The sequence below is a fragment of the Oryzias latipes genome, chromosome 16 (assembly GCF_053564925.1).
Source record: "Oryzias latipes strain Hd-rR chromosome 16, Olatipes_Hd-rR_3.1".
NCBI classification, from domain to species: Eukaryota; Metazoa; Chordata; class Actinopteri; order Beloniformes; family Adrianichthyidae; genus Oryzias; species Oryzias latipes.
This window is the reverse complement of record NC_136252.1, coordinates 9,663,875-9,677,614: the sequence shown is the minus strand read 5'-3', so window position 1 is coordinate 9,677,614 and position 13,740 is coordinate 9,663,875. Positions and strand designations below refer to the sequence as shown.

The window sequence follows — 13,740 nt, the reverse complement described above, 5'->3', positions numbered from 1 at the left end:
TGTGGAATTCTTTTATTCAGCTTTATTTTAAATACAGGTTGGTGGTGCAGTGGTTAGCACTTTCACCTCACAGTGAGAAGGCCCTGGTTCAAGTCCTGGCTGGTTTTTCTGTGTGAAGTTTGCATGTTTTTCTCTGCATGTGTGGGTTTTCTCCAGCTTTCTCCCACAGTCCAAAAACATGCTTCATAGATTAAATTGGGATCTCTAAAGCTGTGAGAGAGTGGGCCTGTAACAGACCGGCGACCTGCCCAAGGTGAACCCCAGCTCTGAGTACATGCTGGCCTTTGCCTTGAAGCAGGAGGGTTGCTCTGGTTTACACTGGTCCACCTGCAGTCCGTCCTCTTCTTCCTCACAGTCTTTGTAAAATGCACATTTTGTCACAAATTATGGTTTTGTACTTTGAAAATTCAACTTTAGTCATCCATGGTGAAAATGGACACCGCTGTGTTAATGAGCATCAGCATCAAAATATAAAATAAAAATGTTTTATTTTGAAAGTACAAAAGAAGTTTTTATTTGGAACCTGGACCGGTTTCCCGTCCCTCTATGAAATTGACGGGTGAATGGAATGGAAACACAACTCCAGCGTAAAGCTTGCATTGCAGAGGGACAGACGTCAGACACAAACCTGTAACGATTAATGAACATTACATTTTTTGTGTCAACGCAGACAGAGACACACCGCAGTGATCCTGCAAAGTGGTAGTAATGCTACAGAATGCATGGAATACAGACTTGACTCTAGACAACGAATTTTTTAATAAGTATTTCTGAACAAATTCCAGTTCATGTTATCTGACCAGACGATTGCATTTACACGCTCAGGTCCCATTCTGGATGTAATGTCCGTCTGCCTCATCATTCAATCCCTTCCTTAACAACTAATGTGCATGACCTCGCGTCTTTGTCAGTTTATAGGTTAAAAGGTCAGCTCACAGATGCAGACCTGCAGGGAAGGAGGCAGCAGTCCTTCACCATGAACCAGTAAAGTTCTGCTGCATTTACTGCTGCTCCTCAGGACTTCGGAGAACTAGAAGCAAAAGAACATTTCTTTCTCATCACCTGCCTCCATCAGCAGAATAGATTCAGAGACAGCAGCATCAGAGGAAGAACTCTGGAACAGAGCAGCTTCTTCCGGGTCCGATTCAGTTTAAAGTCCTTTTATCTAGAATGTCCATCACGTTATCACAATCCTCAGTCAGAGTCACCCGACCCTCCGTCCGAGTGTGGCTCCGCCTCCTCAGCACCACTGTCCTTGTCCCAGTCTTTCATGGTGGCTCCCATCATGAAGTCGTCACTGAGAACGCTCCAGGAGGGCTTCTGCTCTGCTGCCTACACACGTCCACACAACACAAACACACAAAGGGTTAACTGAGTAACTGAACTGCAGTCATCCAGTCAGAGACGGTACAAGACATCCCTTCTCTAAGACGGAAGCATTAGTTTCCTATAGAAACTGATTCCAAATTGTAATTTACAAAAGCAACTGCAGGAGAGCACGGAGACAAACCAGTTTTCAAATGGAACAACTTTCACCGCATTTGACATCACCCTCAACACTGAATGGCAGTGAGGATCCTAAAAAGATAACAATGCTGGACTTGTTGTTATTTTGCTAAGTTTGAGTTGAGCTTTGGTGTAAGATTTTTTCTCATTCTAGTCTCTGTGACAATCCCAGATTATCTGAAAATCTGATGTTCTTGTTCCCATCTCTTCCTGTTGCAGCTTTTCTGGCTCGACATTAATGCCTTTGTGATGTGGATCTAGTCATAGGATCAGATTTTAGGTACTGTCCTTTGGAGCTCTGGATCCATAGATCCCGTTTGTGGACAATTCTGGGAAATTTGAACTCCAAAATAGAGTCCAGTCTGTCTGAAAACCAAATCTACCCCCTCATTAGCAGTGGGAGGGGTCAAATATGGAGAAATGGGCGAGGCAACAACAGGTAAACAGCAGAGAGACACTAGACAGAATCAGGAGTCCGCATCTCCACAAAGTTATGATGAACACAGGGTAGGAACAAACGGATGGACTCACAGCACCCTCCTCAGGCTTTCCATGAGTGCGGCCCTCCCCGTGCACGCGGCCCCCTTCCTCAGTTCTCCTCAGAGCACCAATAAAGTCCTTCTTGGAGAAAGAGGACAGGATCTTGGCCTTCTTCCTTTCTGAGCTTCCAGCCTCCTTCACCTGTTGGTCCAGAGTCTTCTGATGTTTCCTCACAGCGTTGAACAGCTGCACCACCCCACTGTGACAGAGGCACATGTTAGGATCCAGACCCGGACGCATGGCGCTGGCGAAGGGGCGGGGACTCACCGTGTGGCTGTTCTCTGCAGAGCCCGTTCAGCCTCTCGGTCCCTCACCAGGTCAGGCTTCTCCCGAAACATCATTTCCCACGTGCGCTTCCTGTCCAACTGTGAAACACGGAAGCAAAAATAAAAGTGGTTCTTTCTGTGAACATAAATGAGCAAATGGAACACACACGTGTGCACATGTGAAAAGCACAGTTGGGATTTCTAAACGCTGAAGTCCCTTACAGATGGTGTCCCCTCTTTTCTTAACGAACAAGCTCGTGTCTTTGGACTGTGGGACGAGGCCCGAGTTCCTCAGAGAACATGCAGACTACACACGGGCCTTCTTGCTGCGAGGGAAGAGGAACCACCACTACTCCATCCACAGTCCAAAGAAATGGTCTGTATGGCCGGCCCACCTCAACTGGGTCACCGCCCTCACCAGGGGTGACCGAGCTTCTCCCCCTCTCTCTTAAGCTACGTTCACACCTGGCTCGGAAACGCTCATTCAAGTGGCCTTTCAGATGAAAAGTCTTTGTAAACACCGTGTGTGCGCATTTCGAGCTTCCGCATTCAAAACTCTCTGTGTCAAGTGTTGTTAATCAAGTTTTTAAGTCTTTTTTTAGGCTCTACATACAAAACATGCGGCCATTAAACCTGTCAGAAGTTAAACTTTAATCAGGGACACAGATTCGGTAGTGATGTACATCCATTGCAAATTTGATCATGAAGGAGAAATGAATAATTGCGGTTTGTTCCCGGCTGGAATTTTACGACACCAAGTCTTTCATTTATCTGAATAGAGCCGTAAAAAGAAAAAGCCTGGTGCAAGTTTAGCACCGGTTGGACATTTACCACCAAGCCTCTTCCAGCTGTGAGTATGTGCACTAATATAGGGTAGCAACAGTCCAGCGTGAACACCATATGCTAAAAGCACGTTCAGGAATGCCCGTTTAGTGCATTTCTGAACACGCCTCACATGTGACCGTAGCATAACGCCAGCCGCCCTACAGGGGAAACTCCTTTCAGCCGCTTGTATTCGAGACCTCGTCCTTTCAGTCATGACTGAGCTTCTGACCATAGGCGAGTATTGGAATGAGGATCGGCCGATAAAATGAGAGTTTGGTTTCCGGCTCAGCTCTCTTTACCACAAAAGACCGACACAAGGAGAGCGGAGCGGAAATCCTGTGGTCTCGAAACCAAAGCTCCCCGGGCCACTGCCTGTGCTGAGAGTTTCTGTCCGTCAGGATTATGGGTTAGCCATGGTCGACCTCTGTGCAGTGGTCGACCTTGGTGCCAGTGTAACACGACTCGTCTAACTCTGACACCACTCCAGCTGCTGACTGCTTCTCGCCTTACTCAGCCAGTTTGGATATGATTTTTGATGTGATTGACTGAATGTCAGATCCTAAATGCAACCACATTTAGCGTTTCATGTGACTAAAAATCATTTTTCCTGTTAGCCAGTCAGTGAGGGTCTCCTTACTGTCCAACAAACCTGTTTTTTTCGGATCAGCTGCTCCTCTCTTTCTGCTGCCTTTATCTTCTGCAGCTCTTTGTTCTTCAGCAGGATGCTGCTGTTGCTCACAGTTGTCTCTTTGCCCAGGATCTTTGCCATGGCCTCAGCCCACCCAGCACCTGCATCTTCTCCATCCTCCTGTTGGTTTTCCTCGCCCACATCATCTTCTTCTTCACAGATTTCTCCATCACAATCCTGCTGGTCCTCCAGCTGAGAGATGGCATCATCTCCTGAAAAGAGAAGACAGTCAACTCCTGGAACAATAACCAGAATGTGGTTTGTGTTGTTTTCTGTTGAACAGATAAGGACCACAGTTTCAAGAGGAAGCTACAGTTTAATTAATTCAACTGTAAGTATTAAATTAATTTTAACTTCATATAAAAATTTTTGTCTCGCTGACTATAGCTCTGCTTTGGCCATGACTGAAACATCAGTGTCACTACCACCAAAAGATTACGGTCACAAGTTTTCATTGAACTACTTTTAAACAACTTGTTGAGACAGAATAACAGAATTTGTGTTTCTGAATCAATTTTCCAAAGTGTTAAAAAGTGAGTTTAAAATTTTTCTAAAACAGAAATTAAATAAAACGCTCATCGTCCACATGTCCCAAACCTTAAATCTTTAAAGTCTACTCTCAAATCAGGGCTCTAAATGTGAGACTCAAGGGTGAATCAAATTCAAGTCCCCGGCATGATGATCTGGCTGCTACACAGCCACATGACAGCACATAGAACCAACACAACACATCGCAGCACACATTCCTCAGTGCCACATCACGCAGCTACGCAATGAGACTAAACCGTAACATGTCCACAAGAAACAGCTGCACAACCGGGACGGGTTTATACCTGAGATTATCCTTACAACGGCCATGGAGCACGTGAATAACAGCGCTTGCGAACAAGCGAAAGCAACTACAAAATACTTCCGGTTAGAATCTAGTGTGCGCATGCGCGGAACCTTCTCTTTCCGCTTGCCGGCCACCAATGAGCTACTTTTTAAAACTTTATTGACAAATATTGTTCATACAGAACATGACATTGCATCTACATGTCTATACAGTAAACTCTTGTTTTTCGCGGGGGTTACGTTCCAAAAAGAACCCGTGATAGGCAAAATCCGTGAAGTAGAAACCTTTTTTTTTTAACTATTGTTATACAATTAAACACTCTATTATACATTGATAAGAAAGAACAAACCATTTTACAGGCTCTAGCATTTGTTTCACAAATAAAAGTACTTTAGAAACGTTTTTTTTTCAACAAATAACTTCTGTACTGTACTGTCAAATAATAATTTTAATGAATGTGAACAGAAGGCTTCAAATTGCGGAGATTAGCCCCGCCCTCCACAACCCAAGTAATTGGATTAAACGGGAGAAAATTTAAAATGATTATGAATAAAATACAAAGTAGAGTCGGACAAATAGTGACTCAGGTGTATTTCACTGCTCTGCAGACTGAGCCGCTGCATCCTGACTCCGCTCTGCAGTGTTTTCTTCTTTTGAAGCCCGCGGTGCAGTTGTGTTTGTTTGGGGGAAAGAACATAGTGATAGGAAGATGTTGTTTCTCTTTTTTCTTCTTTGAAAAAAGATCCTTATACACCGACACACCACCATCAAGAGAATTTGCACGTACATAATGTTAATTTGACAAGCTGTTTTACGTACGTGTACATATTAAACTGCAACGTTATTGACGCACAGGTAGAGAAGAAGCAGAGTGACTTTTTAGCCAATCAGAATGCAGAACACAATGAACCATGCAAATCCGTGAAGTAGCGAAACCGTGAAAAGTAAACCGCGTTGTTGGCTCTCGCGCAGCCGTTGTCTCTCTCGCTGCCTGGGAACTCTCTCCCGACGCTGCAGCCGTCAAAGACATCCTTCTTCTCCACACACCGAGTTTGCTACTTAGCTCTCACAAATGGACACAGGAAACAATTTCTGTTCACTTGAAGTGCAGTACCCCACTCACTTCGTCTTTCTCCTTCACTCACAGATGAGGGGTCCCGCCTTCCTTTTTATTTTCAACAGCACGTAAAAACAACGTTTACATATGCTGACGCAATTACGTATTCCAAAACAAAGATTGTCTATAATGACAGACATCGCACTCTAACACCCCCACTCGATGATGTCATTCAAATCAATAACATTACATACCAAACATGTATGCACAGAACCTTTCCATTTTGGGTTTTGTGGCAGACTTTGTGAACACATCTGCCACCATACTTTCTGTTGGACAATAAACCAGTTCAACTTTTCCCTCTAATACAGTTGACCTCATAAAGTGGTATTTAATGTCCACATGCTTACTTCTCTGGCGGTTAACAGGATTCTTAGCCAGACGAATAGTTCCTTGATTGTCCTCAAAAATTTTAGTCGTAGTGTCCTGAAAGCTATAGTCCATATCTTTCAATAGTTGTGTGAGGTAAAGAGCTTCCTGGATTGTGCCTGCTAAGGCCATGTATTCTGCCTCACATGTCGGCAGTGCAACTGTCTGCTGTTTCTTGGTTTTCCATGAAATGACAGCACCATCTTCATTTAAACTGAAACAGTAACCTGTGGTGCTTTTCCTGTCATCTGGGTCGTTAGCCCAGTCTGCATCAGAGTAACCAGTCAGTCCCAGTTTGTTGACACTTCTTCTATAACACAACTCAATGCCTTTGGTCCCTTTCAAATACCTGTAGACATGTTTCACCGCTGTCATGTGCTTCTCTCTAGGATCTGAGAGATATTGTGATAATTTACTCACAATCCAACTGATGGAAATGAGGCTGCCCAACATTTCCCTGTATTTTCTCTGATTTGTTGGATCTCCTTCTGGAGTGAGATCACATTTTGCTTCACTGGGGGTAGCTCTGGCTTTACAATCACACATCCCGAATCTTTCCAGAATTTTCTCAATGTATCTGGATTGGTTCATTTTGCCAGTATCTGCAGTTTGGGTAAATTCAATGCCAATAAAATGAGAGAGTTGTCCCAAATCTTTCATTTTGAACTTATTTTTCAGTTTTTCCTTGACTTCTTCCATACCCTTGTCATTGCTCGCAGCAACAATGATGTCATCCACCCATACCAACAATATTACTCTTTCTTTGTCAGACTGTTTGGTGTAAACACAGTTATCGGTTTGACTCTGTACAAATTCATTTTCAGTCAAAAATTCATGGAGCATCAAGTTCCAGTTCCTCCCAGATTGTTTTAGGCCATAAATTGATTTGTTTAACTTAAATACCAGTTCCTCCCCTTTTTCAGACTTTACGTGAAAACCTTGTGGTTGTTCCATGTACAGTTCATAGTCGATGGGTGTATGTAGGTATGCTGCCTTAACGTCTAACTGATGCAGTTTAAGGTCATACTCTGTTGCTAATTGCATTAGCATGCGTAGTGATGTCAGACTAGCAGTTGGAGAAAACGTTTTGGAGTAGTCTAGTCCTTCGACTTGTGTGTACCCCTTTGCTACGTATCTAGCCTTGTATGTTTCATTCCCTTTTTCATCTTCTTTTATAGCATAAACCCACCTTCCCCCACTGTGTCTACCCTCCGGTAGTGGTACAAGAGGGAAGGTGTCATTTTCCTTGAATGAAACCATCTCATCTATCATAGCTTTTCTCCACCTGTCTGTTTTCTCTGATGCTACAGCCTCCTCATAGCTCTGTGGTAACCCAACAGTCATCCTGTAACAGTAGTCAACACTTAGTTCACTGTTCTTTACTGCACACTCATAGTCTTCCAAATATTTGGGTTTCTTTCTCACTCTGTCTGATGTACGTGTAGTTTGGGCGTCGGTGTCTGTCTCTTGGTTGTCAGTCCTTATCTGTTCTGTTTCTGACTGAATGTCTTTGGTTGGTCCTGGTACGTGCTCTACAAAGTAGTCTCCCATTTGTTCTGTGTCAGTCTGCGTCTGACTCTCTGTCTTTTCTTTTGTGATGAAGTGTATCAGTCTGTGTTTCTGCACACTCTTGGTTTCTGGAAAAAACACCATGTTTGCTGGAGAATGTCGATCAAAACCAACAAAAATCCCCCTTTTGCCTCTAGAGTCTAACTTTTTCTTGTTTTGTTCGTACACAATACACTCTGAACCAAATTTTCTCATTCTGGATAGATCTGGTCTTTTACCAGTGAATAGAAAATATGGTGTCTCCCCTGTTCTTTTACAGTAACATCGGTTTCTTATCACTGTAGCCATCCTGGCTGCATAAGGCCATAACTCTTTGGGTAAGCCTGATTCAATGAGCATACACCTCACCATTTCAAACACTGTTCGCCAGTTCCTCTCCGCGGTCCCATTTTGATGTGGGGAGTATGGAGCCGACCTTTCATGTTTTATCGTATTGTCTCTCAGCAGTGTCTGATACTCTTCTGAAGTAAACTCAGTCCCATTGTCTGATCTGAGACGTTTTACTTTACCATAGGGTGCTATGTCTGCTAAAAACTGTTTCGTAGCTTCAACTGCTTTGTTTTTGTTTCTTAGGAAGTACACATAAACAGCACCTGAAAAGTCATCAGTGAAAGTGATCGCATACTTGTACCCCTCAAATGACTCTGGTGCAATAGGGCCCCCCAGGTCCGCGTGTACAAGTTCTAATGGAGCTTTAACTCTGGCATCACCTTCTCGGTTTCTGGTTTGAGTAAATTTGCCTTGTAGACAAATCTCACATTCACCTGGTTTCTTAGCTTTCTCTCTGATTTTCATGCCATCCACAACAGACTCAAGTTTAAGCACATCACCATAATTACAGTGACCCAGTACTTCATGCCAGGTTTTTAGATCAAAACAGGTGTTACATTCATCATTATTGTCATAATCTGGTTTCTCTACAGTCTCCAGGTAATACAGTCTGCCTTTTACCTTCATGCTGCATGTTGTTCCATCAGGAAGAATCATCTTGCTGTTGCTCTTCTCAAAATGGAATTTTGCTCCCTTAGAAGCTGCAGCCTCCACAGACAAGATGTTCTGTGGGTATTCAGGAATCAGCAGAGCACATGAAAGAATGACGTTCACCACCTTTCCTTTGTCGTTGACCAACTCGATCTGGTCGTCGCCTTTCTTCAGGACACTCCCAGTTTTCCTCGTGCCATCTGCTAACTCCATCGCGTGATTCTTTGGATGAAAAGTTTTGTCAAACCTTATGAAGGCCTTTTCATCTGTCACAATGTGTGCAGAAGCACCGCTGTCCACCAGAAGACCTTTCCGTGGTGTAGACTGAGATGCATATCCATCCACCTTTAGAACGAATGAATTCTGCTCCTCCTCCGCTTGTTTTGCATCTTCCCTCACAGGTGTGCCGTCTCCTGGAGCCTCCAAGATGGCCGCCACCTTGTTCCTGCCCCATGCAGACTTGTTCTCCTTCGTGTACTTGCCATGGATCTTCTTGTCTTTGTTTCTGCAGTCTCGTGCTCTGTGTCCCACCTTCTCACAAATAAAGCATTCTCCGTTGAAATAGCTCTCTTCCTTGACTTTATGCTTTGGTCTGGAGACTTTGTATTTTGTTGTCATGACTTCATTGCTTCGGGTTTTATTCCGGTATTTTAGCGTGCATTCAAAACTTCTCAGCCGAGTTTTAAATTCTGTGAAAGTCAATGTCTCTCTTGTTTGAGTCACATGCACTGAAAATGGGTTGTAATCATCCGTCAGGCCTTTTAAAACCATCGCCACCAAAAGTGCATCACTGAGCGTCTCCTTTGCTCTGTTTAATGCCGCCACTATTTTCTCAACACGTGTTAAATAGTCCGCCAAATCTTCACCGTCGGCCATTAGCACGTTAGTTAGCTCTGTGTATAAGCTAACGATTCTCGGTTTTTCCTCCGACTCAAAATGGCGCCTCAATATCTCCAAACTTTTCCTCCCATCATCAGGAGCTTCATAGAGAATCAGCATTAACGTTTTTTCGTCCAAGCAGCCACACAGTTCTGCATAAGCAAGTTCATTCCTCCTACCGATCTCCTCAGCCTCAGTATCCACTGGGTCCCTTCCCAGGATGGTTTCTTTGAGTCCGATCGTTTTTAGGTAGGCCAGGAATCTTGCTTCCCAGATATGATATCTGGCTTCATCACCGTCGAATCGCGGCGGCGGTCCCCGTCCATACACGTGTGTGTTCGTAGCCTGCCTGGGCCCATAACCAGTTGGCTCTCGCGCAGCCTTTGTCTCTCTCGCTGCCTGGGAACTCTCTCCCGACGCTGCAGCCGTCAAAGACATCCTTCTTCTCCACACACCGAGTTTGCAACTTAGCTCTCACAAATGGACACAGGAAACAATTTCTGTTCACTTGAAGTGCAGTCCCCCACTCACTTCGTCTTTCTCCTTCACTCACAGATGAGAGGTCCCGCCTTCCTTTTTATTTTCAACAGCACGTAAAAACAACGTTTACATATGCTGACGCAATTACGTATTCCAAAACAAAGATTGTCTATAATGACAGACATCGCACTCTAACACGCGTTATAGCAAGGGATCACTGTACTCCATACTAACCTGTTGCATCTTGATCCAAAAAAGAAGGTCACAAACATAGAAGTGGGTGCAACAGTTTTAATTTGCATAACAGAACCTCTCTGCACAGCCTGACCTCATGTCTGTTCCAACTTCTTCCTGTTCAACACACAATGCCACAACTCAACTAAACTTGCAGGTCTGCCCACAGCTGGCCACACAATTACAATACAATATTGAAACACAATCTTCTCAGATTCAAGATACCACATCCCAGCGAGAGGACGTCCTGGAGTGGGAATTTCTGACAGGAAAATACCTGTTCTCCTCCTCAGACAGGCAGCCCCCCCCCCGCCGAGGGATGGACTCCTCTCAGAAACAAGCGCTAGATGACATCATCATGCAGGTGATGGAGATGATCAATGCCAACGCCAAGACCCGGGGCCGGGTGATTGATTTCAAAGAGATTCAGTACGGCTACCGGCGGGTCAACCCGCTGTACGTCCTGGACCTGCTGCTGCTCTACAAGAAGCACCAAGGAAAGACCATGACCGTTCCCGTCAGGAGACACGCCTACCTGCAACAGACCTTCAGTCAGATCCAGGTCCGGGAGGAGGAGGAGATGGACGCCGGGACTCTGGCCAGTCACATCAATAAAGAGTCAGACTCCCTGTCCTTTCTGTCCAACTCCCTGAAGATGTTGGTGCCCTTCAAGCTGGCCGCTTCCGGGCTGGACCAGAGGGAACCTAAAGAAAGTAAAGTCAACATCTTAGTACCTCTGTTGGGGCGCTATGACATATTTGTCCGCTTTATGGCCAACTTTGAGCGTGTGTGTCTCATCCCCAACCTGAACGTAAAGCTGCTGGTTCTGCTTTTTAGTACAGACAACAACACAGAACGGGTCAAGCAGGTGGAGCTGATGAGGGAGTACCACCTGAAGTACCCGCACGCTGACATGGAGATCAAGCCCGTAGCAGGTTCTTTCTCCAGGGCGCTGGCTCTGGAAGTGGGCTCCACCCACTTTACCAACGACTCCTTGCTCTTTTACTGTGACGTGGATCTGCTCTTTTCAGGAGACTTTCTGAAGCGATGTCGGACATACTCCACCCTGGGGGAGCAGGCTTACTTCCCCATCATCTTCAGTCAGTACGACCCCAAAGTGGTGTATGCTGGGAAGGTCCAGAGCAACAACCACTACGTCTTCATCTCCAAGAGGGGTCTGTGGAGGACCTACGGCTTTGGCATCGTCTGCGTCTACAAAGGAGACCTGGTTCGGGCAGGAGGCTTCGATACCTCCATTCAGGGGTGGGGCTTGGAGGACGTAGACCTTTACAATAAATTCGTTCAGTCAGGCATTCGGTTGTTTCGCAGTACGGACACTGGTATTGTGCATGTCCACCACCCAGTGGTCTGTGACCCCAACCTGGAGGCCAAGCAGTACAAGATATGTCTGGGCTCCAAAGCCTCGTCGTACGGTTCCACGCAGCAGCTGGCGGAGCTGTGGCTGGAGAAGAACGACCACGGCTTCAGGAGGCTGGTCAGCAACGACTCGGTCAGGACAGCGTAGAGGCAGCTGGAGGCTGTCTGCCACCCCACTGCTCCGCCAGCTGCGTCCGAGGATGTCATCACGCTGCTGAGAAGGTGACGTGTTCATGTGGCCCCGCACACACAAGGAGGAGGTGGACCCACAGCGCTCTGGACAATGGCCCCGCAGATCTTCAGGATGGCGTGAACGCTGTCTGTCTCCTTTTCTATTTCATGAAAGTTTTCCTGTTTTTATTTATTGAGATGACCAAGACGCTTAGCGGGACGCCCTGCAGGCCCGGCTCTTGATCTGGGTTTGTTCAAAGAGCTTGAGATACTGCTGTGCACATGTGCACACATGCACTCATTTTCCACGTCCTTGCTCAGACTTTGGGAGGAAACTCCTGAGGCTGAAGCGGCTCTGGGGTGGGGTGGGTTAATGGCTCTTTTTTTAATTAAACTCACTTGTTCAAAAAAAAAAAAAAAAAAAAAAAGACACCACATCCCCTCCCCTTTAAGATGTCAACTAACTTTCCAACATAGAGGCTGCTCCAATAAAACATGCAATTTGACGTTAGACAGAATAACATTACACAAAATCTTTTTTCCTTTTTTTTTACCTACTAACTGGGAAGGTACATCCTTCCCGTGAGATCCAGAGCTCATTTTTGCTCTACTCCTGGAAAGATCTCACTCTATCTAACAAAATCTTTGAGATGTCCTGGTAAATGTCTCTCTCTTTGTGAGCAACGCAACACAGGTGCAACTGGTGACTCAGGAGGAACCCTAGGGGGAGTCGCTGGTGTTGGGTCACGTGACTCATCTGATGACAGTTGGGTTGTAAAATCCACACATAAATGTGCAACATCAACTGCAACAGTTTCCCCATCTTCGCACAGCTCCCGGTCTGCCTCCGGTTCCCCTGGAACAGTGTCTTGCAGCCTAGCTCGGACTTGATCCACATGCCTCTTCATAGTTCGACCATTCCCGATGCTGACGTTGTACGACACTGGACCTGAGGAGTCCAACACAACTGCTGGTATCCATTTTGGACCATAGGAATGGTTTCGGATGAACACCTTGTCTCCTGATGCAAAACTTCTCAATGTTTTCTTTGTGTCATGTTGGTCTTTCTGTTTCAGTTGTTTTTTTTGAACTCTTGTTTTTACATCCGGCATGAGCAGGTCAAAAGCTGATCGAAGTCTCCGTGACATGATCAGTTCTGCTGGGGACAAACCTGTTGTTGTATGCGGTGTAATTCGATAACTGAACAGAAATCTTGACAGTTTTGTTTGGAGGGTGTCACCTTTTATCTTCTTCATCCCCTCCTTAAAAGTCTGCACTGCTCTTTCAGCCAGATCGTTAGAGGATGGGTGGAAAGGTGCAGATCTTACGTGGTCAATTCCATTTTGTTTCATGAATGACTCAAATTCTGCACTTGTGAAACATGTCCCATTGTCTGATACCAACATCTTTGGAAGACCAAACACACAGAAACTCTGCCTCAGTTTTTCAATGGTTATTTGTGAAGTAGCTGATTTCACAGAATGAATGTCCATCCACTTTGAATGAGCATCTACCACCAACAAAAACATCTCACCTAGGAACGGTCCTGCATAGTCCACATGGATTCTGGACCAGGGTGTTTCTGGCCATTCCCAGGGGTGTAATGGTGCAGCGGGTGGAGATTTGTGGTGTTTTTGACATTCTTCACATAACTGCACCTCCCTTTCGATGCTTTCATCCATACCTGGCCACCAAAGATATGACCTTGCTAGGCCTTTCATCTTTGACGTGCCTGTGTGAGTCTGATGTAGGAGCTTCAGGATTTTGTCTCTGCCTTTGGTTGGAATCACCACTCTAGCTCGCAGAGCAAACATCCATCCCTCACACTTAACTCCATTTTCCATTGTTGATATGACTTTAGTGTTCCGCCGGCCATCCTTTTAATATGTACTCATGGACTTGG

The 13,740-nt window shown here is 45.4% G+C and overlaps 2 protein-coding genes across 2 annotated transcripts; one reads left to right on the top strand and one right to left on the bottom strand.

Annotated features, from left to right (window-relative positions):
* Window positions 1-735: 735 nt before the first annotated feature.
* Window positions 736-10,126, bottom strand: LOC101168569 (uncharacterized). Its single transcript, XM_011484924.3, has 6 exons — window positions 8,667-10,126; window positions 4,659-4,827; window positions 3,787-4,037; window positions 2,314-2,411; window positions 2,038-2,245; window positions 736-1,332 (listed from the first exon to the last, which is right to left on the bottom strand). The coding sequence occupies exons 1-6, from the start codon at window positions 10,011-10,013 to the stop codon at window positions 1,195-1,197; spliced, it is 2,211 nt and encodes a 736-aa protein (XP_011483226.3). The 5' UTR covers window positions 10,014-10,126; the 3' UTR covers window positions 736-1,194.
* A 260-nt stretch (window positions 10,127-10,386) lies between these two features.
* LOC101157180 (chondroitin sulfate synthase 1) lies at window positions 10,387-12,256 on the top strand. Its single transcript, XM_023963911.2, has one exon. It carries the CDS (start codon window positions 10,387-10,389, stop codon window positions 11,812-11,814), a length of 1,428 nt encoding a protein of 475 aa, XP_023819679.1. The 3' UTR covers window positions 11,815-12,256.
* Window positions 12,257-13,740: the final 1,484 nt, after the last annotated feature.

What these genes read in the sequence shown, in the direction of transcription:
- LOC101157180 (XM_023963911.2), top strand. Translation starts at nt 10,387, where the DNA reads ATGTCTGTTCCAACTTCTTCCTGTTCAACACACAATGCCACAACTCAA.
- LOC101168569 (XM_011484924.3), bottom strand. Translation starts at nt 10,013, where the DNA reads ATGTCTTTGACGGCTGCAGCGTCGGGAGAGAGTTCCCAGGCAGCGAGA. An exon ending in GAACAACATGCAGCATGAAG is followed by an intron (nt 4,828 to 8,666) that starts GTAAAAGGCAGA and finishes GTATGAACAATA; the next exon opens with TTTGTCAATAAAGTTTTAAA. An exon ending in CGTTGTAAGGATAATCTCAG is followed by an intron (nt 4,038 to 4,658) that starts GTATAAACCCGT and finishes TTCTCTTTTCAG; the next exon opens with GAGATGATGCCATCTCTCAG.